General features: G+C 45.6%; 1 protein-coding gene across 3 annotated transcripts in view; it reads right to left on the bottom strand.

Annotated features, from left to right (window-relative positions):
• Positions 1–690: 690 nt before the first annotated feature.
• Positions 691–23,006, bottom strand: part of IL17RD (interleukin 17 receptor D) — a 66,968-nt gene continuing 44,652 nt past the window's right edge. Inside the window, exons 4-13 of one of the 3 annotated variants that reach the window (XM_027587059.2) lie at positions 19,036–19,154; positions 18,431–18,551; positions 17,482–17,526; positions 17,237–17,388; positions 15,726–15,791; positions 13,956–14,010; positions 13,016–13,126; positions 12,046–12,209; positions 8,234–9,170; positions 691–7,494 (exon numbers count right to left, since the gene is read on the bottom strand). In XM_027587059.2, the coding sequence (XP_027442860.2) occupies positions 7,382–7,494; positions 8,234–9,170; positions 12,046–12,209; positions 13,016–13,126; positions 13,956–14,010; positions 15,726–15,791; positions 17,237–17,388; positions 17,482–17,526; positions 18,431–18,551; positions 19,036–19,154 (1,883 nt within the window). In that variant the 3' untranslated portion in view covers positions 691–7,381. Of the gene's footprint in view, positions 7,495–8,233; positions 9,171–12,045; positions 12,231–13,015; positions 13,127–13,955; positions 14,011–15,725; positions 15,792–17,236; positions 17,527–18,430; positions 18,552–19,035; positions 19,155–23,006 lie in introns of all 3 variants that reach the window. The other 2 variants (XM_027587058.2, XM_027587057.2) reach the window with 2 other exon arrangements.

The raw sequence follows: 23,006 nt of genomic DNA on the forward strand, positions 1-23,006 counted from the left end.
CCCGTGAGGGAGGGCCTTCGACTGGCCCATTCTAGAGATGAGAAACTGAGGCCCAGAAGTGCAGCCACAGGGTCACAGTGGCAGAAGCAGAGCTGAGAATGGACCTCAAGACATGAACTCACAGAGCAGGGGCACACAGGAGGTGAGAGACTGTCTATCAGAAGAATGAGAAGGCACTTTAATTGGATGGCAGGGCATTCGTGGCTCCCACTCCCTCCTTTCAAAAATTTTTTAAGATTTATTTATTTGAGAGAGAGAGAGAGAGCAGGGGGAGGGCAGAGGGAGCAGCAGACTCCCCGCTGAGCAGGGAGCCCGACAGGGAGCTCCATCCTGGAACCCCAGGATCATGACCTGAGCCGAAACCAAGAGTCAGATGCTCAGTGGACTGAGCCACCCCGGCGCCCTTCTTTTCAAATTTCTGAAAAGAAGGTCCATTTGTTCTGACAGTCGACTTTCTCCTTGACATGAATATCCCTGTTCCTGACCCCACACAGGCAATACACAACTGCCCGCCGGAGGGCAAGGCAAATGGTCAAGGCAGCAGGTTTCCCGAGCAAGACGCACTGGCAGCCCTCGCCTCCTCACTCTGGATCTCTCTTCTTCTCAGAGGCAGAGCCCTCAGAAAGCTGTGCCAGGCACCCAGCTCCTCAGCAAACAGGAAAGATGATGCAGACTAATGAACCACTGCGATCTTAAAACATTTTATTTGGTGCAGAAATTCTAAGGTACAAAAACAACATTTTGCAGATGTCAGCTGTGACCTACTGTCACCTATTTACAGTTATGTACAAATCAAATAAGACATCGTTTTCAATGTAAAAATACAGCACACTGCTACAGTCTGTCAGTGCTCACTATTCCTCCAAACCCCACCAAGGACAATCTTAAAGATGAAACAAAGACAATGACAACAATCACCATGTTCACGTTCCACAGGCTTCCCCCCCACACACACACCCAGAATGTAGTAACAGGGAGCTTCTGTAGTTAAAAAAAAAAAAGAAAAGAAAGAAAATAGAAGTTACCTACCCTCTAAATGAACACATGTGGTTTTTACAAAAGTTTTTGCTCTGTCCAGACTCACCATGTTTTTTCTTGAGGAAAAAAACAAAACTTTTAAATAACAGTTACAGGTTTGTGTGACACGATAATTTTTTTGTCTAACGGATGGAGAAGCCAACTTTGTCCCCATCGTGTACAAACAGAAGAATGCTTCTTTGAATCTTCTCGACTGAAATTTTATTTGACATAAACATCAGATATGATCATAATTGGATTGCTTTTGTCAGACTTCTGATTGTGCAAACACAGTGCTGAGTCAATTCAGAGTCATGGCCCCAGCCCTTCAGAACCCAGGAAAGCTCCTGGGGGAGTCTGCGGTCCCAGCCGAATTTCAGGGAGGAACCAAAGAACAGGAGGGGAGGCAACTGGCCAAAATTGCCAAGAGGTCCTCCCTCACTCTCTTTGCAAATTAGCCCTTAGCAACTGCTCTCGATCCTGCCAGTGGTTAAACTAATATTGTGAGTCACGAATTAAAGGTGATGTCTAGAGATATGTAAAAATAGAATCTATAATTGGGAGGGCGGGGGAGCTGCCACTCAGAAGGTGAGAGTTGGTCTTGAAGAAGCTCAGGAATGGCATTAAACACATCAAGAATAAGTACCAAGTGACTGACCACAAGAGGAGGAGGAAAACATAACAGGCTATTGCTGGGCAGGGCGGGGGTGGGGGACCGGATGTGGCGATCAAGTAATCCTCAAAATGAATACAGGCAATATAGCACTTTCTAAAAGTGCCACTATAGTTTTAAGCAGTAAGAGAAGCCAGGCACGGGAGGATTTCCCTGTAATCCCCATCCTGAGCTTGGCCTTCACAAGGCACCAATGTGAGTAAGGCACCATGTTCTGTTTGCACAACCAAACTGAGCATGAAGCCGAGACAAAGAATAGCAGTGAAAATTATCAAGCCCTTGCAAAACAAGAGCTATGAAGAATGGTTTAAGTAGGTGGGATTATTCACCACTGAAATAAAAACACCAGGGGGATGACTTCACTGCAGTTTTCAAATACACGGAAGGTAACCAGCTGTTCTTTTTCCACAATGTGCAGAACAAAAGAAGGCTGGTTTGAATTTCTGTAAGACGTACAAAGAACTATCTGATCAGCAGGGTAGGTTACTGAATTTCCCTCCCTGAAAATCCAGAATCCCATCCATAGCCATATGTCTGAAATAATTCAGGCTCAGCCCCGGCTGACACCAGCGGGGGGAAGACATGCTAGATAATCCAAACTTTCTCCCAGCTCCAAAACTCTGAAATTGGAATCCAAGCTATTGGTTTACAGTCAGACTTCCTTTTGTTTATTTCCACCCTGAGCCTGGAAAGGAGGTGAGACATAGAAAGGATGACCCAACACCCCACGAGGACTCCTAACTGATCTCTCAGTATCAGGAAAAGCTTTTCTCCGTATACTGTTTCACATCTCCAAAACAGAGTCAATTCACAGATCATTTCAAACAGAAGACAATGCAAGTGGCCTGGCTCTAGTGGACACTCGGGGATTCCTTGCCCCATTCCCTACAAGCTCTGCTTTTCTCATTAAGTCTTGGCTGAAGCTCAGAATTGCACATCATTTAAAAAGTTATTAAGCCAAGAACTAAAACTATAAATACGTCCTGTCGGTTGTGCAGTTTAAATGAAAATTGTTCCAAGTGTTATGTTTTTTAAATTGGAAAACATAAATCTGATTTTTTTTTTGTTTTTTAAGGTTTTATTTTTTTAAGTAATCTCTATACTCAATGTGGGGCTTGAACTTATAACCCCAAGATCAAGAGTCACACACTCTACCAACTGAGCTAGTCAGACGCCCCTTATAAATCTGATTTTGAAATTAGTAACTGGCTTGCCTTTCTCTTAAGGCACCATGAAGAGTAAATTTTATTTCAGTGGTAAATAATCCCACCTACTTAAACCATTCTTCATAGCTCTTGTTTTGCAAGGGCTGGATTTCTTAGCTTTCTTTCTTCCTTTGTTTCTATGTATATTATCAATATACATTCACAATCATATCAGACTTCTTTGGGGAGCAAGGTGGGGAAAAAGCAATCCAGCCACCAGCTGCATTTGGCAAGATCATTTTCTGGTGATACCAGACATCTGTAATTACCATGAATGCTTTTCATTTCAAATCTTACAAGGCGAAAGTGGCAAACTGGCAGCTAGTGGGCCAAATCAGGCCCACTCATGTGTTCTGTTGAGCCTGAATTGAAAAAAAACTTAACTGCCAATACTTTAAAAAATTATAATTTTTCATATAAAAATTCAGATTCTCGGGGTGCCTGGGTGGTTCAGTTGGGTTAAGCGTCCGACTCTTGATATCAGCTCAGGTCTTGATCTCAGGATCGTGAGTTCAAGTCCCACATTGGGCTCCACGTTGGGCATGGAGCCTACTTAAAAAAAAAAAAAAATCCATACTCTAAGCTTCTCTTGAAAAATGGAAAAATCAGTAAACACTGCATGTCCACAACTGACTGGAAGAGCTGCCTTCCTACAGGTGGGACAGGAAGCACTTCAGTTTGCCACAGTCCCCACCAGGCCCTATGGTCTCTCTGACCCAGAGAAGGCAGGTGGTTGCCATTTATCACCACACCTTATTTATCATTACTCCTGGCCTGTTGCACTGGCACCCCCTGCAGACACCTGCTATAAGAACAGCAGTCTTCACAAACAACAGAAAACAGAAAAGGCTAATAACCTTCACATTGGTATTGTCCACCTCTCTCCAATAAGGACACAAAGAATAATTCTCCCCTAAAAGATCCAAATTAGTGCTGAGGCTATTGGGGATCGTGGGGTTTTCTTTAAGAGGAGGGTGTATCATTTCTTAGCATTTTTCTTCCTTTGTTTCTTTTAGAAGATGCTCAATTCTGAAAAAAGGGCAAGTTCTGAAAATCATGTAACTCCACATTTTTGGAGGGACAGTCTTCTTGTTTATCTGTGCGTAAGTCTGGGAACCTGAGATGAGGGGTTGGTTTAAAAAAAGAAAGAAAGAAAGAAAAAGACATTTGCAGCAATGAAGTAGCAAGACCGAACTCTGATATACAAACATACATGAACTTCAACTACTACACATTGATTCCAATGATGTCATAGTTGCTAAAGACATTTTTTGAACTTGTGCTCTGGGACTGTCTTCAGTTATTACTAATGTGTCAACGAAAGCCTGTCTCATGACTCTAAGGCCCCATCTCATTTTTGGCTCAAAATGCTATTACCTACCTGGTCACCCAACCCTGGGCCTGGACCTCAATGACTTCCGATTCTTTCTGGAGACCAATGTGCCTCAAAGGCCCAGGATTTGGCCCTCTGAAGGACACTCTGCCCCCATTGTGTGGCTGGGCTGGGTCTGTCCAGGTGGTTCTTGTTGCCTGGAGCCAACCTCTGGTAGAAAAGCACACCTTTACCTGGGCTTCCAGCTCCCTGATCCCACCCCCTCTGCAAAGCTGACTATGTCCGATGCTAAGTCCTTTCTGTAGGGTACTGGTGAGTTAAGATGAACGACTAGCTCCCTACCTTCAACTCCCTTTCAAGACTTGCTTACCTGGTTCCTTGTACCTACCTCCGGTCTCCAGCCCAGAGGACACCAACTGTCTTAGCCACACAATCCTCTCATTCTCAGGATCATGGCTTTTCATGGAGACCATCCCCATCCCTATATTCTAATTCTTGTAGCCCCAATTTCTAAAAGCCTGTGATTTGGCAGAACTTTTATCTGAATTCTGTCTTATCATTTCCCTTATCTGGGACAATGTCAGTCAAAGAATGCAGCTCTGCTTAAAACAGATGTTTTGCCTTAATCTGCAAGGCAACTGTTCTCATTCCCTGCACGAGATGGAGAGGGAAGAAGAGAAGAAGGAGGAGGGGGAGGGGAGGGGAGGGGAGGGGAGGGGGAGGGGAAAGAGGAGGGGAAGGAGAGAAACTAATAAGGCAAAACCACAAAGTTGGGACACCTCAACTTTGCCTGACTTAGGCATTCATACCATGGTTTTGCTACTTGGTATGTTAGAATCCGATTGCGTTGAACATAAACATTAGTACTTAAAAATAGGTATCCAAACCCTAAATCCAAACTAAAACTTGACCTGATTTTTGGTCTAGCACATTTTTTCCCTTGCATTTTCGTAAGAAGTAAGTTCATTTAGCAACCTCTCTGCCCACACTCATGGAGCTCAGCCAATGGCTCCCCCCACCCCCCAGTCCTCCATGCTATGCCGGGGCTCGCTTTCTCACAGATGCCTCATTTTATGGGCAAAGCCGAATATCCTAAAAGTAGCTCCTAGCGGTTCCTTTGGAGCATGCACCATTTCTTGGCCTCAATCTCTCTGATAATGCTCCAAACGAATTTTAATGTTAGCAAGTTTGGACTGACCAATCTCCATTGCAGAACTTATCCTGATGGCGGAATGGCAGGACAGTCACATGGGGGCAGAAGCTCTGCACGTGTCCCAGATTCCACAGTGACATGGAACATCTCTTCTCCAACAAGATGCCTGGTTTCATGGGGGAGACAGTTCTGCAGCTCACTTGTCTCCCCTTCAGAGCAGCTGCAGGAAACTCGATGCCGGAGAACAGACAAGCACGTTCTTCTCCCAAGAAGCCGTCAGCTGCCTTTCCAGAACATGGCATTTGCATCAAAAATACACACACATCTCTTCTTTCCAGCAAGGCTGCAGGCCTTCCCTTCCCCACCTGCCAAGCATGTGCTTGGATGGAAAAGTCATGCCCTGTTCCACCTCCCACCCCTCCTTGAGATGTTCCTTAGTATCTCCCTTGATATTGGTCCTATCTGCTAAAGGAATAAAACCCAGGGTCCCCTGTGTGAGTGCTGAGTAAAAGCAGGGTGCCCAAATCCAAAGGCACCCATGAAAAAGGTGGAGAAGGATGCTCACAACCCCTCAAGGACATGGGGAGAAGGGTTCCCACAGGGAAGACCAAGGCATCATTACCCACACACCTAATAGACCAATAGGATTTGAACAACTGTTTTCCCTTTTGGAAACAGAAAATCTGTAGAAACATCATTCACAGAAACAAAACATTTACTTTTCCTTCTTAAAGCAAATTCTTTCTCCCTAAGCTCTTAATAGCTATTTTTGGTAGAAGAGAGCACAAGAGACAAATCTTAAACTGGGGAAGTACAACAGAAACACACAGTGAAACATGATTCACAGGCTGGGTTGTTGGGGGGTAGGGTGGAGGGAGAGTGCTTTAAGATTCAAGAATTCAATGACTTCAGGTCTCCTGTCTTCTTCAGATGCTATTAGAAGAGCACACTCAACTTTCTGACAGTTCTCTCCCTCTTACCTTCTTAAAATGAGACTTATCATTAGTCGAAAGCAGTTCAGCAAAGTAAGCAGCCGCCACCTGCATACATGGCCATATTTCAGTCGATCCTGGTCCCTAATATTCTGGACACGGCTTTAGATCAGAAGCCCACTGGAGCATGAACTCCAGCTTCCAGTAAGACAGCCCAGTTGGGTATTCGTCTTTTAAAAATAAACTTCCAGGCAGCAACATCTGAGATACTGCACAGTAAATGGAACCCAGGGAAACTTGGCAGGCAGATCTGGCCCCCACATGATGCCTACTCAGACCGAGAAGTGGTCCTGTGCTCTGAGTTTTGGTGCTTTCTGCACAATGACCAACCTATGTCAGAAAAAACTCAGTTTGGTCAGCTGACCCCGCAGCCCCCACCTCAGGCAGCCAAGGTACCCCTAATACATAAAGACTCATTTTATGAAAGGTGGTCATATACTCAGTTCCCTTCTGGACCTTTGACTCGGAGCTTTTCTGACATCCATAGCACTGTAAATTCTACACCAAAACCAGACAAGAACATCATCCGTAACAACATGGATTCCAGATAGACTGGCACTTAATTTCTGTGGCTAGAATGGTACTAAAAGTGCTTCTCCCACAAAGCATTTCAAATCAAAGTAGCCAACAGCAAACAGGCAAAGTTTGCAGAGATAAATAAAATCTGAGTGATCAGTGCAGGTATGTTCCTGTTTCTCTGTGCATGTTTCCTCCCTACCTCCCAGAACTGGCTCTAATCCAAGGTCTGACCTAACGGGACAAGCTGCTGTCGGACCTTACGGATATGCCTTTCAGAGATATCCATATGATTTTAGAAGATTGGAGACTTTGCCAAGATAGCAGGTAGAGGGATGGGGCAAGGAGAGCAAGTACTGGCCCAAATTTCACTCCAAATATCCTTGTCGGAGACCTCAGCTCCAAGTGGACTGCACAACCAGAGAGAAGAGCTGGGGGACCAGAGAGAGGCAGCAGCTAAAGTGGCAATGCTTAGACTCTTCTTCCATTTTGTTACAAAGGGGCGACCACGTGGAGTTCACCAGTGTAGCTGCAGCAACCAGGTTCTGCTTTGCATGCCCCAGAGGCGAGGAGCTTGGAAGGGAAGGCAGGAGGATCCTCCTCACCTAAGGAAAGAAGACAGGGCAAAGCCACACATCATTGTACTTCACCTGGCCGGGGGCTCAGGCCAGAATGTGGCTGAATCTGGGTTTGGACCATGGGCTTTATGAGTGAGGCAAGCCCCCCAACCAACTCAAGACAGGGCAGTCTCATCCTGCTGACAGGTTCCCTTAGTTGAAGGTCAAGGCTTTGCATGCATGACTCCAGCTAGGCACAGGCACTGTAAGGAACAGCTCCAGATGGCATCCTGCTGGTGCTCCCCGGGGGAGGCCGGGCTCTCCAGAGGGCCCTCTCACCTGGCCTTGTGCTGAGTGAACTGTGATGGAGAAAACACTGTGCCCATCAACCCCAGGATCATTAAAAGATGTGGCTTTTAAAGCATTGGCATTGGTAAGGGGTGGCAAACACTACAAATCCCAACAAAGATACAGGTCCAGAGATGCTCATCCAGTACCTCTGGGGCAAGCTCTGTCTTGGTAGCCAGAGGCCTGTGGAGTTCAGGGGCCGGGCAGCTCACCCTAACTTAGCCTCAGTATTCCTACAGCTCACACATGTGAACATCCCCATTGCCTAGAATAAATCGATACTATCATTGGAGTCTTGGTACTTCCCATAAGCTTCATTGCCAATGAGTCCGCACCCAAATTAGAAAAACACTTGCATGGATTTGGGAATTAGGGACAAAGGCTGTGGCCTGTATCCGGAACCCAACCCAAAGGCACTGTCGGCTCCCACGCGCCTTACCCAGGCCGGAGGAGGACGACACGCTCTCTGTCAGCGAAGATGTTTCTGTCTGATCTGCCGAGAGTCCTTCCATTAGGGGCAGGGACAGCTCCGAGGAGGGCACTGACGAGTCGTAGATGCCCGAGTCCCGAGGCATGTCTGAGGGGCTGGCGGCTTTCGCGGGGTGCAGCAGCGGCCGCAGGACCGAGCCGCCCCCCGGCCCGGACCCCGCCTCCGCGTCTTGGTCCAGGCCCAAGTGCGGGCCCTCCGAGGGCGAGTCGGCCAGCGCCCCGGGGACCGCGGCCTCAGCCTTGAGGCAGAAATCGCCGTCGGGCCCTGGTTTGCACACGACATCATTTAACACCAAGCCCGAGTCAAACTTCTCCAGCACCGGCTCCCGGGAGTGGAGGGGGGTTGGACGGAGGGGGACGAACTGCTTCTCAAACCAGTCGGGCTCCTCGTCGATAAACTGGTGCATGTTGCATATGGCGACGTAAAGGGACCGGCCGGACTTGCTGCGAAAGTAGTTCCTTCTGCTCACCTGTCCCGGGTACTGCCCTGGCTCCGGGAGGCCGTGGTCTCGGGAGTGCAGGTGGGAACAGAGCTGGGGAAGGTTGTCCATGAGCTTGTACTTGGTGCTCAGGTCCAGGATGCCGGGAACATCGCCCTCGCAGGAATAATCGAAGTAAACGGCGATGAACTTGCTGAGCTGGGCTGAGGAGCTCTGCTTGGCCTGGCGGAGCTTTTCAGCTATGGCGGACATGGCCACCAGGAAGAGCTCCCCTTTCCCCGAGCCCCGGCCGCCGCCCTTGTGCTTGCAGCTCTTCTTGTCCACAAAGTACTTCATGCCTTTGGAACACACCACGATGATGAACTGGGACTCGTGGATCTTCTGGATGACCCATTCTCTCTGCCCTTCTCTGCAGAGGCTGAAGTCCTCCCACAGGTCCAGAGCCACCTGGAAAGAGAACACAGACCTCATTCACCTACACAGCCTGGGGAGTCGGGTAACAAAAAACAAGAGGGTTACAAGAAGGTCCCATCATTCGTCCTTTAAGTATTATCAGCATTGCTGCGTGCAGGCTCTGGGATGCTGGGATCTGGGACCAGCTAACATTCTGTGGGTGATAGTCACATGCCAGGTCCTCTGCATTGTGCCCTTGTTTCAGCCTAGTGTGGGGGCCATTCCTGCTCTCACCGTATGAGGGAAAAGATGGACACACAGAGCTTCTAGCAACCTGACAAAGTCGCATATCCCAAGTGAGGCCCTCAAGGGACTTTGAGTGTGCTAGTGAGCCCCTTGAATGGGCGCCCTGGGGTCGGTCTACGGTGGTAAGTGCAGCAGATAGATCCTGAAGACAAAGCTGGAAGGTGATGATGGATGGGCCTGGGTGAGGGACCCCAAAGCAGGCAGAAAATGGGGCTGAGATCTGGATGTCAGAATTGCCCATGATGCTGGCTGACTCACATCCAGACAGCGCGATGGACAAAGAAGATCCCCTTGGCCACTCTCACAGCCCCAGGGTCAACTATGCTGTTTACCAGTCTGTCAATGGCCAGAGAGGAGGGTGGTAGACTGCAGTAACACAGCCACTCTGGTTAGCTCACCTGTGAGTGACTGGCACCGCCCACCATGATTTCATAGCAATCTATGGGGGTCATATCCATATAAGACCTTTAACCCAAAGAGGTTCCAGGAGCTGGGGGGAGGGGCACCAACAAAGGAAAGAAAACCAGGCATGCACGTGCCCCTCAGAGGGCTTCACCTTCTCAGATCATTTTCATCTGATTCTGCTGAAAACGTCTCTTGGCAGTTTTATCAGCCTCTTTCCTTCTGCAGTTCCAAAACGAATTCTCAGTGGCTACGCCTGAATGGGAGCCACAGTCTCTTACAGAAAAGGGTGTTCTGAAATGACTTTGTCTTCCTCTTTGGCTCTAAAGAAGGTCCCCAAGATCCACCCACTTGCTAAAAACAATCCTGAATCGTCTTAGACTCCCTTAATTCTCACTAGCATTATACATTCTAAAGGCTAACTGGGAGTATATACCAAACATTTTTAAAATGTTTCTATCTTTGACACAGCCACTCTGGAAAACAGTTAAGGAGGTTCCTCAAAAAGTTAAAAATAGAACTACCCTACGATCCAGCAATTGAACTACTAGGTATTTACCCAAAGAATACAAAAATACTAATTTAAAGGCTGATGTTTATAGCAGCATTATCAACAACAGCCAAATTATGGGAAGAGCCCAAATGTCCATCGACTGATGAATGGATAAAGATGCAGTGTGTATATAGATACAATGGAATATTATTCAGCTATAAAAAAGAATGAAATCTTGCCACTTGCAATGACATGGATGGAGCTAGAGAGTATTATGCTAAGCAAAATAAGTCAGTCAGAGAAAGACAAACACCATGTGATTTCACTCCTATTTGGAATTTAAGAAACAAAAATGATCCTAAGGGGTAACAAGGGAGAGGCAAACCAAGAAACAGATTCTTAACTCTAGAGAACAAACTGATGGCTACCAGAGGGAAGATGGATGCGGGGAAGGGGTGAAATACGGGATGCGGCTGAGGATTAAGGAGTGCACTCGTTGTGAGGAGCACTGGGTGTTGTATGGAAGTGGTAAATCACTATATTGTACACCTGAAACTCATATTACACTGTATGTTAACTGACAGGCTTTAAATACAAACTTTAAAAAATAAAATTGCAGTTTACATAGAACTTTCAATAGTATAAAAAGTTACTAAATGAAAAGACAGAAAAAACATCCTAATCCACCCCAAATGCAAAACTGTATGCATGAGTTCATCGATGTAGAAAAAAACTGGGAAGGAAATATACCAAATACTAACTGTGCTTCCTCTTTCTCCAGGGTAAGATTACAGGCCATTTTTGGAGTCATCTTTTTCAGTTTCAAAAATTCCTACAGTAAGTACTATACTCATAATTGGAAGGCATTTTCCCCCTGAGGCTAGTTAGTTACAAAGCAGAGCACATGGGTCGTCTGAAGACTGTGGCACCAGCTAGAGGTTGCAGTTGGTGTTTCAGTACCCATTTGGATCTGCCTATCTCCCCAGCTTCATGTGTCAGCCTTGTAATTAGGCGTTATGGACACTAGGGGGCAGCCTTGCCACGTGGAGAGACTAAGAAACTTACCAGCCGCAGTATCAAAGCACAAATAACTTTCATAACAGTTATTGTACAGTTCTTGCATTGGTAAGAAACAGAGTATGCCTTCCATGAGAGCTTCAAACTTCCCTCTAAAATTAGCACTATGACATTATAGAAAAGCTAGAGATTCATAGCTTAACTCAGGAAAACAGACAAGAAACTGGGAGCTGACCATTTGAGTCCTTGACACATTATTGTTCTCCCTTCTTAGCAAAACTCCTCCAAAGTATTGTCTAAACCCACTGCTTGATCTTCCATCCTCTCTTTGACCTGTCAAGGTTCACCAAGATGTCTTGAGTGACCAACTTCCCCCGTTCCTGTTCCATGTTCCCAGGATACATGCCATTCCCCTCCATGCAATTGCACGGTCTTCTTGATGTTTATCAAACTTCCTGCCAGGTAGGTGCCACGAAAGGCTTTTGAGCAGGAGTATGTCAGGGTTAGGACTAAGGGTTAGGAGACATTTAGTGCTGGTGATGGGCAGGACAGACTGAAGGAGGAGTGTGAGGCTGACCCCAATTTGGAAGGGAGCTAGGCACCAGAGGAGGGCAGGTGTCACCCAAGGAGGCCTGGAGGGAGGGAGAGAGTGCTGAGAGCATGGGGGCACATGTCCTGCCAGGGAGAAAGAAGAGACTTCAGATCCCTCACCTCACAGCCACAGAAGTCCTGGAGGAAGTAGGCAAAACACCGGACGACGTTCATGTGATTCTGGCCATCTTTGCTGGAATAGCAGAGGAAGACCTTTGGCCTCGGCCGGAGCCTCTCCCTGGGGAGCGCCGTGGTGTACGAGGAGGACTCAGAACTCTCTTCATCTAAATGTGAATATATATTTTCTAAATTGGAAAAGAAGATAGGGTTGATGCCTACGAGCAATGCTTTGTCCTGTGCCTTAAGACTCAGGACCTAATGCCATCTTCAAGAAGCAACAGTTGATACTCCCAGTCCCCAGCCCCTGGGGTCCCCACTGGAAACAGGACAGCTGATTTCTCCAGTGGAGCAACAAATACCTCGGGTAAGCCGAGAAAACGGCCGGGACCACCCTGGTCAGCAGAGAGCACCCAGAAGCAGGTCTTGCAACCAAGTGTACCTACCAGACCAATTAAGCACTGTCAGAGCTCACCTTCTTTAAAAGAAAAAAAAAAAAGACAAAAAAACAAAAGAAAACCCTTTTATTGAGGTATAACTTACAAAGGTAAAATGCCTAAGTCTTAAGAGTAATCTCAGTAAGCTTTTATCTAAGTATATACCTGTGTAACCATCACTCAGATCAAGATAGAAAACATTTCCAAGGTCCCCAAAAAGTTCCCTCCCAACACCTGCCTTTTATAAGTCATTAAGCCCTGCCTCTACCCTTACTCATACTTTTAGACTTCATTTATGTTCTTGAATTTACTATCCTGAGTTTGGGAACAGAATTATGGCTTCATGTTCACAGCTCCTGAGGCTAAAAGTCAAGTATCTTAATGGTAGGAACTACAGGACCTATGTGGCCTCCCAGATGCCCATCTGGTTGGGGGCCAGGGTGGGGCGGTGGTACCAAGGGCCCAAGGACTCCCAGGCTCCCTCGGTTGGCCGATGTCTTGCCAACCTGGGGGGAACACACCACACAAAGAGATACCTTGTTGTTTCTTGCGGCACATCACAGTGAAGAGGGTTGCAAAGGCCGAGATGACAACCAGTGGCACAGTGATGGCGACAGCCCTAATGGGCCCCGCCCACGGGGAATGCGCTGGGAAATGTCAAAGATAAGGCTTGAAACAAGCAGCACAAGTTCAAGGAGAATTCTTCCCCCCCCTTTTTTTTGTTTTTAAAGATTTTTTATTTTTAAGTAATCTCTACACCCAATGTGGGGCTTGAGCTCACAACTCCAAGGTCAAGAGTCCCACATTCTACCGACTGAGCCAGCCAGGTGCCCCTCTTTTCCTCTCTTTAAACATAAGCTGTGTAACAGGTTTTGGGCGCCCCGACCACATTTCTCTACTTAGTACTGGTCTGGTGATTATAAAAGGACTCTTTTTAAAGGGTTGTAGAATACTATTCAAAAATTAGAGTTGCTGGGACAGTAAATACTTGTGAGTGAGAATTTTGCCCTAGGAAACCTTGCCTCCCACCACTTTTCTTCCAAGGACAAGTGACTATTTAGTTCCAGCTACACAGACACACACCAACCACAGTGGCCTCTGTGTTCTAGGCATCGACATTAGGATGGAAGGAAAGTCAGCTTTGATGGAACATCTTTTTTTTAGAAGAGTGAGGTGTGGGGGTGCGCAGAGGGAGAGAGACAGAGAGAATCTTAAGCAGACTCCCTGTGCTCAGCATGAAACCCAACACAGGGCTCAATCTCACAACACTGAGATCATGACTGGAGCCAAAGTCAAGAGTCAGACGCTCAACCGACTAAGCCACCCAGGCACCCCTGATGGAACATCTTTTAAAAGAGAGGAACTCAAATGCTGTGTTTTGATTTTCTAAACCATGAAGTACAGAATGTATCAAGTAACGTGGTCTACTGTAGTCCAGAGCCAACATTTCACACAGAAAAAAAAAAAAAATCATACCTGGTTTTAAGGCATAATGCATCACTTTTCTTGTTGTATTAGTGTCATCCACCAGCTGCAAAACAGAGGATGCTGTATCGTTATTTTTTTTTAAGTGATAACATCTCAACAGATTTCATTCATTTTTCTATCTGTGGACAGTGGGGAGACAGAGAAAGCAGACAGGAGAAAGGAGAGCTGCTGCCTATGATCATTCATGAGCTGAGACCGGACATTAAATCAGATAAATCTCTGCTTTACCGACACAAAACTCTCAACCTCATCACCTTCCATGAATCAAACGTTGTTCGTTCATTGATGAATTCAGCTGGTGAGTTCCACATTCTAGCACTCTTCCGTCACAATGGCATCCTACCACTAATTTTACTGGGCTGCCATTAATGCTTTCAGAGCGTGTGTCTGTTCAAAAGCACATACTGCTATCAAATCATACAACCAGTGTTTCTCCCAAAATGTTAAGACACGTTGATTGTCTCTGAATAGCAGGGCTATGGACAAAATTTTTCATTTCCTTTTCGATTTTTCTTTTATCCCTATTTTTGTAGTGTGTTTGATACTGGAAAAGGAATCTAAACTAAAAGAAGAAAAATATTATCATTTGCTTGCTTTCTTCAGTGGTATTTAGAACTTCATGTATACTGCTACAGAAAATGTCAGCAGAAACCTAGAGAAGTATAGGCAGATATAATGGGCAGAACTTTTCCTTTCTGTTTTACTAAAAGTTTTTAGGGACACCTGGGTGGCTCAGTCAGTTAAGTGTCTGCCTTCGGCTCAGGTCATGATCCCAGGGTTCTGGGATCGAGTCCTGAGTTGGGCTCCTTGCTCAGTGGGGAGCCTGCATCTCCCTCGGAATGCCTCTCTCTCTCTGACAAATAAGTAAAATCTTTTAAAAAATAAAAATAAAAATTTATAAATCTAATTTTTTTAAAAACATATTTTTGCAGTATGACAGTGTCGGAGCCCAGGGCAGGTTGCCCCAGTAGGTACCACAATGGCCTACTGATAAATATTTTGTAATGGAGCTACTGGAGAAAGAAGTAGTGCAAGGAAACTGAGACCCTCCCTCTGTCCCCCTGAAAGCAGGAAATAGATCTCCCATATGACAAATACCCTCACTGTTCTGAGAAGTAAAAATGACATCCTTATTGTATGATAGGGACTTTAAAGTTGAGAAAACTGTAGAAACGAACCTTGTTACTTTTTCTAATTTATTATCTCAGCCTAAATTCCACTTAGAATTCCCTACTAATTAAAGCTCCCAAACATCTATTTTTCTTTATCCTGTCAATTCTTCACAAATTTATTATCTCTTTGTCCAAAAAGCATAAGAACTGTGCCTGCCTTTGTCATTTCTTTGGGTTTCAATTTCATTATTGGGCCTCTGTGCACACTCAGTAAGAATCTGGTTTTTTTCACCCCTTAATCTGTCTCACGTCAATTTAATTCCTATACCAGCTGGAAGAACCCAGGGAGGAAATAAGGAATTTCTTCCTCCCCTACAAAGGAATACTGTATAGAAATTCTAAATCATGGCTATGTGGACTATCTGGTTTCATAAAAATATTTATATGAAATACTTGAAATACTGAATGAGAAAAATCAAAGACTAATTACATATAAACTTTTTAAAAAGCATGTTAAGGGCCATGTAAAAATATAACTGCACACCCTCAATGGCTTGAAATTTTAGTGTTGTAAACAGTTGAAATTCTTCATGAACTAGATTCATTCTGTAGAATTAATAATAGGGCTTTCTTGAGTTATACATACCTCAATTATATAATCCCCAGGAGAAACATTTTGAAGGAGGCAGCTGGTTGTCTCTGTATTTTGCTCCTGCAAAGAAACAACACAACACTTTTAAAACTCACTTCTTGGATAAGGGTCATCTGGACCTCTCTTCCCCCAAAGCTGAAGGAGACTTGCCACCAGTCTTGACCATGTTCAGAATATATCAATTAGATCAGAAAGCAACCATATTTATCTGCTACACATGATCTGAACTTCACTCTGATAAAAAGGCCCAGGAAAGCCCAGGACCCCTGTCATAGTCTATACTTAGTGGTGCCCTCAGCAGGACTATTTCATTTGCAGACAAAGAAACTAGTTAGAATACCCTTTATTTATTGAAAGGGTGAGAAAAGAAATTACCTGCCCATGTCCGTGCATATCTTATGTGCCGTAATTTTGACTTGAGGTCAATGACAGAGGTGAGAGCCTACAGGAAAGCAAAACTCAACAACATAGAAGCATGTCTAGGAAGATGCTAGGTTCTGCTCTCATGAGCAAAAACCTCTCTTGGTGCTTGCTGAGGCCATCTAGCTAGCAGTCCTGTGCACTTCCATAAATCCCCCTCTTGTTGACTGCCCTCAGTTTAAGAACTTGGTTGCTGAGTTTCTACTTTGGTCTATGTACAATCAGTAAGCCACTGAAATCCTAGTGGCTTAGCTCCTAGATGTGGTTTTTCCACTGACTAGCTGTGTGACCTTGAGCAAGCCAGGTGACCTCATGGAGCCTCGGGTCGCCCATCTGTAAAGTGGGGCGACAGCAGCCTGTTGCATAGAGTTGTAAGGATTCAGTGAGCATCAAGCTTGGTGACCGGCACACAGTGAGCACCCAATTAATGTTTAAAATAGAGCAGAATGAACTAGAAGTACTTAATTCTTTTGGTTCCTTGGTAATACCTTTCCCAGGCTTCATCACCCTTGGGATAGCTGGGGTGTAGATAACTGGAAAGTGAGAGTTGTCCCTGAGACACAACATTCTGGAATGTCTACCAACTGCTGAGATAAAGCCTCATGTTCACGGGAACCTTCCAAATTCCGGGCCCAGGGGTCACTTTAAAACATGTCGTAGGGGCACCTGGGTGGCTCAGTCAGTTAAGCATCTGCCTTTGGCTTGGGTCATGATCTCGGGGTCCTGGGATGGAGGCTGCATCGGGCTCTCTGCTCAGTGGGTAGTCTGCTTCTCCCTCTCCCTCTGTGCTCTCTCAAAAAAAAATATTTTTTTTAAAAAAAGATTTTATTTATTTATTTGAGAGAAAGAATGAGAGAGAGAGAGAGAGAGCATGAGACAGGGGAGGGTCAGAGGGAGAAGCAGACTCCCCACTGAGCGGGGAGTCTGATGCAGGACTCGATCCCGGGACTCCAGGATCATGACCTGAGCTGAAGGCAGTTGCTTAACCAACCGAGCAACGCAGGCACCCAAAAAAATAAAATCTTTAAAAAAACAAACCAAAACAAAAACATGTAGTATTCCTTAATGTACATATAGCAGCTCACCTGTTTACAGGTCTTTCTCTTGAAAGGCCCTTCGTGCTTGAGCTTATAGTGAAGATAGAAGAAACGGAAGCCAAAGGTGTGTGGCGCATGGTCGAAGGACACCTGCATGTCCAAACCGTGCTGAGTGATGTTCAGGTTCCGAGGCTTCCAGACTGGGAGGAGGAAGGACCCGGAATGAGCACCCAGAGGCCACCCTGACACCACCATGCAGGCAAGACCTGATGGACGGGAACAGCTATACTTACAGGGCTTACAGGCCAGGTTGTCCGGCTGTAGCAACAGGTCGCAGGCTATGAAGAAAGACACATATTTTTTACTTTTAGTACAGTTTGGCATTTTCCTTATCCAATAATTCAATAAAATACAAATACACGGTGCTGGGTAGTGTTGGGAAAAGTATAAAATGCATCAATTCAGCAATTCAGTATGGTGTAGTTATATCTTAAGAAAATTTAAATTGTACAATATAAAAATATGAATGCGGTTCATTTTACGCCAAATAAATGGAACCAGTGTCAAGTCACCGAGACTCTTGAAGCTTGTCAAGCATGACAGAGGGGTTTCAAGGCCAGCAGCCAAGGGCAGCAGGACTGTGTTCAGGCTGCTACCACAGGGAAGCTCTGGTTTAGCCGTGAACAGAAATAAAGCCAGCCCCTTATCAATTGTACAGGGGTTTAGGCCCAAGAGAACTCTGGAGTGATGCCGGTAACTGTCTTGGGATTGTTGTAACCTTTGCTAGCAAATGCTCTGATGGAGTCTAAAAATGGCATGGAGACATCTACTAAGTAATAGCACCAAAGTCAACAGGGCTTTGAAGCAGGGCTTCAAAAAAAGATGGAATTATTTCATGCTCTACCCCTCATCTCCAAAATCAACTTCTACTGTTTTAGTCCTGCTTTTTTTTTTTCCAAATGGTTTTAATATATGGCTGTCTTACAGCAGCTGTACCCCGCCCCCACCCAAAATAAGCAGCATCATGTCTACTCTTGAACAAGTTGGCAACTGGTGTCTCTGGTCAGGTGAACTCTGCCTAGGCCAAATCTTAATTCTAAGAACTGCTTTTCTGGATACTTTTGTCCTCACCATGCTAGTTTCATACCAGTATTTGGTGGGCTCTTGAATATATTCCTTGGAAAAGTCATTAGGATCAGGAGCAGTCTCAACATGGGAACCAGGCAAGCAGGCCATACTCACCACGGGTTCTAAAGAAGAAAGGGTGGTAATTGCTTTCATTTTTAATGGAAGGAAAAGGGACAATCTTCACAAAGTAATCCGTTTCAAATTTCATATTCAGGAAAGGTTGAGATTCCATTCCCTAAAAGGGAATAAAAGCAGACACAATATCATGAAGAAATCATCCACCCCTCCACCTATACACCAGACCTTCAGGCCTCCCTGACGGTCACCCACACACTCTGCCAGACCTGGAGTCTATTTTCTGGACCACCTTTAACTGAAATAAAAGATCAGCAAGGTTGCCTGTTCTTTGGCAAGGAAGCCACGGCTGGTTAACACAGACCCTCAAAGCTGGTGGGGAAGAGCTCACATACTCTTGAGAGCACAAAGCCACCTTCCAGGACGTGTAAACCGAGAGGTGTGTTTACCAGCAAGAGGTGCTGGAGGGATTCTCTGGGTGTGGAGCAGGCTTGAGGTGTTGCCGAGCTATTTTTCACCCACCTTGGCAGGAGGGGTGGACCCCACAGCCCCTCCTTCTCCAGTTTCACCGACATTCAATAGACCATTCAGACTCCCAGAACAATGGCATGTCTTCAGGAGCACATTCTCTGCGTGCGACTTACGGTTCTTTTGAAGCTACTGTTGAGCTGCTTTGGGTCCTTTAGAATCAGTTGTTGGCACCGTCTTCCCTCCGACTTCAGCTCCTCCAGTATTACTCGAAATCCTTTTAGGAATTCGATGCCTAAACAAAGCAGAATGCTTTTATGAAAAGCAGACCGAATTACTTTTGAACACACTTTCCTTCCTTTGCCAAGATTACCGTCCTTCCCACCTACATAGCAGAGTTAAAGGAATTCTAACTTTGGCCAGAATATCTGAGTTTTACAGAAAGGAAAACCACATGCCCTGCATTCCTCTGGGACAGGCCAGGTGATTTTCTCTGTCCCATCATGACTCGTTAATTAGCTCTAATTCAGCCAGCCATTTCACAAATGCCCACTGCCTCTGTGACATCAGGGTTCAAATATTTAGGCTCAAGTCACAATTCACCCTAAAAGTCTAGAGTGGAATATATTAATTTCTAGGTCATCAGACAGGGTGTATTCAGCTGATGATAATTCCCAATGCTGACCAGGAACTCCCCCCAAACCATGTTTCCGCTTTAAGTTTTCGTCCTGTATTTGCTGGCATGGTTCACTGAGTCATGCACAAAATTCCCAACAAAGTGTATGTCTGCACCCAAGGGGTTCCTAGGCTTGAGATTAAATAGTTTAGAATGCCTATGTGATTTACAAAGCAGTTCTTGCTCTAATCAGGCCTGAAAGGCAGACACCCAAGGGCTGCCCAGTGTGTGCTCTTCAAACAGCCCTCAGAGGCCCCGAGACGCCCACCGTGCTGCTGAAAGGCACCGGCCCAGCCTCCTGCCACCTGAGGAGTAAGCTCCGCTGATCACAAGAGCCAGTACCAGCGCTCTGCATCCCATGGAAACTAGCTAGAGTGGTCCAACTGCAGCTGGAGATCCCCAAAACCGGCCTCAATTGGCGCGGTATCGGTTTCGCATGCTTTCTGAACGCTACACAAGGAGACAATTTCAACCCTTCACTCGCAGGGCAAAAGTAATGACATAGGATACAATTAACCAGGTGGGAAAAGTATTGATGGCAAAGGACAGGTAAATCTTTTTTGAATCCTATCATTATTTGATGAAGAACATATATTTTCCAGTGAGTAGGGCAAAGGAGTTACAATGACAGCTTCACATTTTCGGGGGTCACAGTGTACAATGTGCTGGTACTGACTCTGCCACGTTGCATTTTTTTTTTTTTTTTAAGATCTTTATTTATTTATTTGCCAGAGAGAGAGCACAAGCAGGGGGAGCACCAGAGGGAGAAGCAGGCTCTCCGCCGAGCCGGGAGCCCAATGCGGGGCTCGATCCCAGGACCCTGGGATCATGACCTGAGCTGAAGACAGACGCTCAACGGACTGAGCCACCCAGGTGCCCCCGACATTGCATTTCAAGTACAAAGCTTCCTGTGCGGGTGAGAGCCAGCTGACCCCCAGCCCAAGACTCAGACATGCTAACAAGATCCAAGGTCTTTGACCAGAGACCAGTTAGCAGATCTCACAGGAACTTGCCTTTTGAGATTAAAAAAAAAAAAAAAAAGTTGAACAAATCTTTATTATTTATACTAAGATTTAATTCATGCCATGTCCCCAGAGCTCCTGTTTAACAAAAGCTGGGTGATTAATAGGATTCAAGACTGTGTATCTCACAGTTTCATAAAAATTCATCAGCTGAGGTGGGAGTGGGTGGTTCTAGTCCTCATTTTTAAAAGACCTGCCTGAAAAACCTATGCCAAGTCTGGGTGGGGTCGGGGTAGAAGCAGCAAATGTAAATTTTTTTTTTTTTTTAAGGATTTATTTATTTGACAGAGAGAGAGAGCGCAAGCAGGTGGAGCAGCAGAGGGAGAGGGAGAAGCAGGCTTCCCACCGAGCAGGGAGCCCAATGTGGGGTTCGATCCCAGGACCCTGGGACCATGACCTGGGCCAAAGGCAGATGCTTAAGCAACTGAGCCACCCAGGTGCCCCAAGCAAATGTAAATCTTATAGTAACACCTTTATCACAATACCCTGAATGAATGCCTTATAGTTACATGTGTAGCAACTTCATAGAGCAGCTTCCAGTGATGGAACTTATTTGCTCCTTTCCACCATTTAAAGCTGGATGAATCCTCCTAACACCCATGGGAGGAAGGTATTATCCCCATTTTCCAGATGAGGAAACAGCTATCAAGACACTGAACGACTTGCCCAGGATCACACAGGAATTAAACAGCAGACGTGGGATTCAAACCCCAGAGTGTCTGGCTCTAAGCTGGTGCTCTTAACCCATAAGCTTCTCTGTCTCCCACCGAGTTTCCTTGATAAAACCTGAAAGAACCTTATAGAAACAGATAGAACCTGTCCACCCACAAATCATCGTGCAGGAAAAGCACCACATTCTGCCCTCACTGCTCCACCTGTTAGTTCTCCAACCACATGCTCACATCCCTTACTTTTAAGGAGCCTGCAATTTGTCAGGCCAACCCCTCCACTGTATAGCCTTACATGGAACGACCACTTCCCGTTTATCCACAGAGAATGTTTTTATCTTTAAATGTTAAGATAATGTTATTTTTGGAAAACCCACTGCGTTCAGACCCAGCGGTATTTACATAGATAAGTGAGTCAGTCCCATGGCTCTGATCTATCCTCCCCCACTCTGCACTCACCTCCCCTGCCGTCGGATTTTTCTGAGATTTATCCTGTTCAGATGAAGAAATCCAGGCTTTTATTATACTTTTCCCTTGGCCAGATTTTTTTTTTTTTAAATTCTAAGATTCAGTGGCTATGTCAAAGGAGCAGGTTTGAGGACCAGGTTCTGATGATGGTAACAGTAGCCACCTTTTCCCCCCCCCCCCGTTTTGTTTTTTTCTTAAAGATTTTATTTTAAAGGAATCTCTACACTCGATGTGGGGCTTGAACCTACAACCCCAAGATCAAGAGTCACATGCTCCACCGACTAGGCTATGCAGGTATCCCAGTAGCCACTGTTTTTTAAGAGCTCTTTCTAGGGTCACCTGGCTGGCCCAGTCAGTGGAGCAGGCAACTCTTGATCTCAGGGTCATGAGTTCAAGTCCCACATTGGGTGTCAAGATTACTTAAATAAAAACTTAAAAAAAAAGAAAAAAAGCTCTTTTTAGAAATATACTGCATGTGTGTGTGTGTCAGGAAATCTTATAACCAACCAAGAGGCAGTCATCTGCCCATTACAGATGGGGAAGCGGGGCTCAGCCAGGGTTAGAGGCCTCTTGTAAAAGTTAGAATCTGGGTTCACACCCAGGCCCATCTGAACAAATGGACCCTGCCCATGTCCCACAGCCAGTTATCCCATCCAATCATTAACTTGTTAAAGAGGACAAGCAGACTCTGCCCTAACCTGAATCTGGCCAGATAATGTAGATTTGCTTTTTCCTGTTTCTTCATTTTGTTTTTTTGTCAGCCTACATAGTTTAAACAAATTCAGTTAGTTGTCAACATTTAAAAATTGATTTTATGGGGGCGCCTGGGTGGCTCAGTCGATTAAGCGTCTGCCTTCGGCTCAGGTCATGACCCCAGCCCTGAGCCCTGGGATCGAGTCCCGCATCCGGCTCCCTGCTCAGTGGGAAGCCCGCTTCTCCCTCTCCCACTCCCCCTCCTTGTATTCCCTCTCTCGCTATTTCTCTCTCTGTCAAATAAATAAACAAAATCTAAAAAAAAAAGAAAAAGAAAAAGAAAATTGGAATATTCCTGAAAACTTACAACATGTGCCAGTGCTGTGCTTGGGTATCCATATGGGCACAGAGATGGCCGATGCTGGATGCTGAGGCCATTACATCCTTGGACAGCTCACCTGTCCCCCCGACTACTGCTGAGACCCAGAGGCCAAGCATTCAATGTGATTTATCACCACACACTATTATTTTGTAAACCTACATCTCTCTCAGTAACAGCCAAGTGAATAAAAGATGAGCCATGAGGCCCAGCATCAAGCTGCATGCCTGCCCAGCAAGTA

Source organism: Zalophus californianus, chromosome 1, assembly GCF_009762305.2.
Source record: "Zalophus californianus isolate mZalCal1 chromosome 1, mZalCal1.pri.v2, whole genome shotgun sequence".
Taxonomy (NCBI): domain Eukaryota; kingdom Metazoa; phylum Chordata; class Mammalia; order Carnivora; family Otariidae; genus Zalophus; species Zalophus californianus.